The sequence below is a fragment of the Triticum dicoccoides genome, chromosome 5A, assembly GCF_002162155.2.
Source record: "Triticum dicoccoides isolate Atlit2015 ecotype Zavitan chromosome 5A, WEW_v2.0, whole genome shotgun sequence".
Taxonomy (NCBI): domain Eukaryota; kingdom Viridiplantae; phylum Streptophyta; class Magnoliopsida; order Poales; family Poaceae; genus Triticum; species Triticum dicoccoides.
Genome location: NC_041388.1, coordinates 679,644,306 through 679,647,769, shown reverse-complemented (window position 1 = coordinate 679,647,769; position 3,464 = coordinate 679,644,306). Strand labels below are relative to the sequence as shown.

At 39.3% G+C, this 3,464-nt stretch overlaps 1 protein-coding gene across 1 annotated transcript; it reads left to right on the top strand.

Annotated features, from left to right (window-relative positions):
- Positions 1 to 1,284: 1,284 nt before the first annotated feature.
- On the top strand, positions 1,285 to 2,562 carry LOC119304093 (putative serine carboxypeptidase-like 52). Its single transcript, XM_037581256.1, has 5 exons — positions 1,285 to 1,362; positions 1,680 to 1,798; positions 1,930 to 2,043; positions 2,223 to 2,268; positions 2,479 to 2,562. Exons 1-5 carry the CDS (start codon positions 1,285 to 1,287, stop codon positions 2,560 to 2,562), a joined length of 441 nt encoding a protein of 146 aa, XP_037437153.1.
- The last annotated feature ends 902 nt before the right edge of the window (positions 2,563 to 3,464 follow it).

Below are 3,464 nucleotides of genomic sequence, written 5' to 3'. Positions count from 1 at the left end.
ATGAATTGTGGGTTTATGATCAAGTCTATCTATGAACAATATTTGAATCTTCTCTGAATTCTTTTATGTATGATTGGTTATCTTTGCAAGTCTCTTCGAATTATCAGTTTGGTTTGGCCTACTAGATTGATCTTTCTTGCAATGGGAGAAGCGCTTAGCTTTGGGTTCAATCTTGCGGTGTCCTTTCCCAGTGACAGTAGGGGCAGCAAGGCACGTATTGTATTGTTGCCATCGAGGATAACAAGATGGGGTTTTCTTCATATTGCATGAGTCTATCCCTCTACATCATGTCATCTTGCTTAAGGCATTACTCTGTTTTTAACTTAATACTCTAAATGCATGTTGGATAGCGGTCGATGAGTGGAGTAATAGTAGTAGATGCAGGCAGGAGTCAGTCTACTTGTCTCGGACGTGATGCCTATATACATGATCATACCTAGATATTCTCATAAGTATGCTCAATTCTGTCAATTTCTCAATAGTAATTTGTTCACCCACCGTAGAATACTTATGCTCTCGAGAGAAGCCACTAGTGAAACCTATGGCCCCCGGGTCTATCTTTATCATATTGATCTCCTACTACTTAGCTATTTCCTTTGCTATTTACTTTGCCTTTATTTTACTTTGCATCTTTTATCATAAAAATACCAAAAATATTATCTTATCATATCTATCAGATCTCACTCTCGTAAGTAGCCTTATAGGGATTGACAACTTCTATTTGCATTGGTTGCGAGGATTTATTTGTTTTGTGCAGGTACGAGGGACTCGTGCGTAGCCTCCTACTGGATTGATACCTTGGTTCTCAAAACTGAGGGAAATACTTACGCTACTTTGTTGCATCATCCCTTCCTCTTCAGGGAAAACCAACGCAGTGCTCAAGAGGTAGCAACATCCAAGAGGTAAGTACTAGTACCAACCATGAATGTGTGATTATGTCGGTAGCAACACACAATACACTTAGCTAGTGATAACACTTAGCTAGTCCATGACTTGATTAGTATTTTTGGCTTGGGATACAGTGTATGAGGGGTTTAAACACTGCACAAGTATCACCATTCACAAGCAGCCTACGTTGCAAGATCATGGAAGGAAAAGGTTGATAGAGTCTACAGTTTTGTCTATTTGCAGGGTAAACACCTCAACTATCATTCCTAGTTTCTTCTCATTTTTCATTTTAACTTCTTGTTTAAGTTGTCCAAATCTAATATTGCTTTCATTTGTTATTCTTATTTTATAGTCTTAACTATATCGGTATCTTAACTATTGTGCTTCATTTGTCTGATGCAGAATGGCACATACTTCATGTCTGAGTTATGGACAAATGACGAAGTTGTAAGGGAGAGTTTGGGTATTCACGAGGTAAAGTAGGGTGAGACTAGCTTAGAGGTATTTATAATTGACACGTGTTTGACTAGGGGTAATCAGAGCTAGAAAATGGGAATTGAAGGCGTATGAGATTTTAAATCTACCCTATGGTTAGGGGGCATAGCAACTGGGGAGGGATTAGGCATGAGAGTTGAAGGGATAAGGCAAGGATTGTTTTAGTGATTATTACTTGAGTATTAGCTAATGTCTGGACTTTTCTTTGCGGTTAGGAAATTCTTGGCATGCCACCAAATAAGAATCCCATGTTCCCTCCATAGCGAAGGGCTTATTTGATATGTATGCTATTGTAGGGAACAGTTCCATCATGGCAACGATGTGATTTCAACCTACCTTACACAAAGGAAATCACTAGTACGGTAGATGATCATTTAGCCTTGATTACTAAAGGGTACCGGGCGATGATATACAGGTAAACACGCACTTATAGAGTCCCTCTCACCGATGTTCTTAATTATGGAACCATATATACACTTGCTTGAGTAGAGTCACTTAATTATCCCTACAAGAAATGATTAGATTCGTCTTTTAATGATGATGTAGTGGAGACCATGACTGTTCATTATCCTATGTTGACACCCAAGCATGGATTAGACGACTAAACTTGCCCATCACAGATCGTTGGCGAACATGGCATGTGGACAACCAAATTGTTGGGTAAGGACCGACCCACCAACTTATATGTTCAGGGTTCTGGATGGCCATAGGCAAGAAAGAGTAGTGTGTTTGTTAGTGAAGAATGGTCGTAGTTCATTATATGTGTAGCGAGTACTTCATACATATATTACATAATATTGATGCTTTATACTTCGCTTTTGTTTCCATAATTTGAATAGATACACAAGAAGTTTCTCCAACAATCTAACATATGCAACAATAAAGGTACGTGGTGGATTCAATTTCTCTTTTTTCAAAACGAGGTTGAAGCACCCCCAATGTCTGCATTGTTCTGATATGCACACTTGACTTACGTGGTGGATTCATACATGCACCATTAACTTCTTTCAGGTTTAACTTGGGTTTACAGAAGCTAGTTAGAATACATACCAAGTACATGAGCTAGTTAGTTTAAATACGTGTGTGCACGTGCAGGGTGCCGGACACACAGCCCCGGAGTACATGCCGAGAGAGTGCCTTGCTATGATGGATAGATGGCTTTCCAGTGTGCCTCTCTGACTGATCAACTGATGTTGCAGTACACGCGAAAGTTTTTAATTTGTGTTGTAAGGGCATCTCTAATAGATGATGTAAATTCGAAGATGTAAAAGTGGGGGTTGTATAATTTATATCACCAAAAGTGCATTTTACATCTAAAAAAAGAGCCACCTCAAATCAGATGATGTATATTTGGTGATGTAGAAGTCCGACTCCAACAGATGATGTAAAAACGGCTAACGGCCGCACGGCAGCCACTATAAAGTAGCAGTTTAGATGCACTCTAGCCGCACAATTTGAAATAAAAACATCCTGAGTTAAAACTTAAATTTTTCATCTCTCCACGGGATCGAATTATTACATAATTCATCAAATCCACAACATCAAATGCAACACAAATACAACAAAGTTCTTGCACAATACAACAAACAAATATGAAATCAAGCGGTTCTTTCGCCATGCCATTTTCAATACTCCTCCATCAAGTCTTTCTAAAATTCATTATGCATCAGAATCTCAAATTTCATTGTACACCTTCATGAAACATCTAATTCACCCCTCTTCTCATTAGCATAACGCGCTTGCCCATGAGATCATAGAAGGTGTAATTCAAATCCTGTCCACGCACATTTTCAATGATCATATTATGCATGATCACGCAAGCAGACATCATGTACCAAAGGTTTTTTATCCCAGAATCTAGACGGTCCTAGCACAATAGAAAATTGGGATTGCAAAATCCCAAATGCCCTCTCATCATCTTGCCTATCCACCGGTTGAGCATTGTGAAAGTAGAGTTCTTTCTTACCTTGAGGGGTTTGGATTGGTTTGACAAAAGTACTCCACCTCGGGTAGATCCCATCCGCAAGGTAGTACCCATAGTTGTATGTGCGGCCATTTGCTTCAAAGTTCACCCGTGGAGC

Bases quoted from the DNA above. Each gene is read 5' to 3' on its own strand.
- LOC119304093 (XM_037581256.1), top strand. From the start codon at position 1,285: ATGCAGAATGGCACATACTTCATGTCTGAGTTATGGACAAATGACGAA. The intron at 1,799-1,929 runs GTAAACACGCAC...ATGATGATGTAG, and splicing joins TACCGGGCGATGATATACAG to TGGAGACCATGACTGTTCAT. The intron at 2,269-2,478 runs GTACGTGGTGGA...GTGCACGTGCAG, and splicing joins TAACATATGCAACAATAAAG to GGTGCCGGACACACAGCCCC.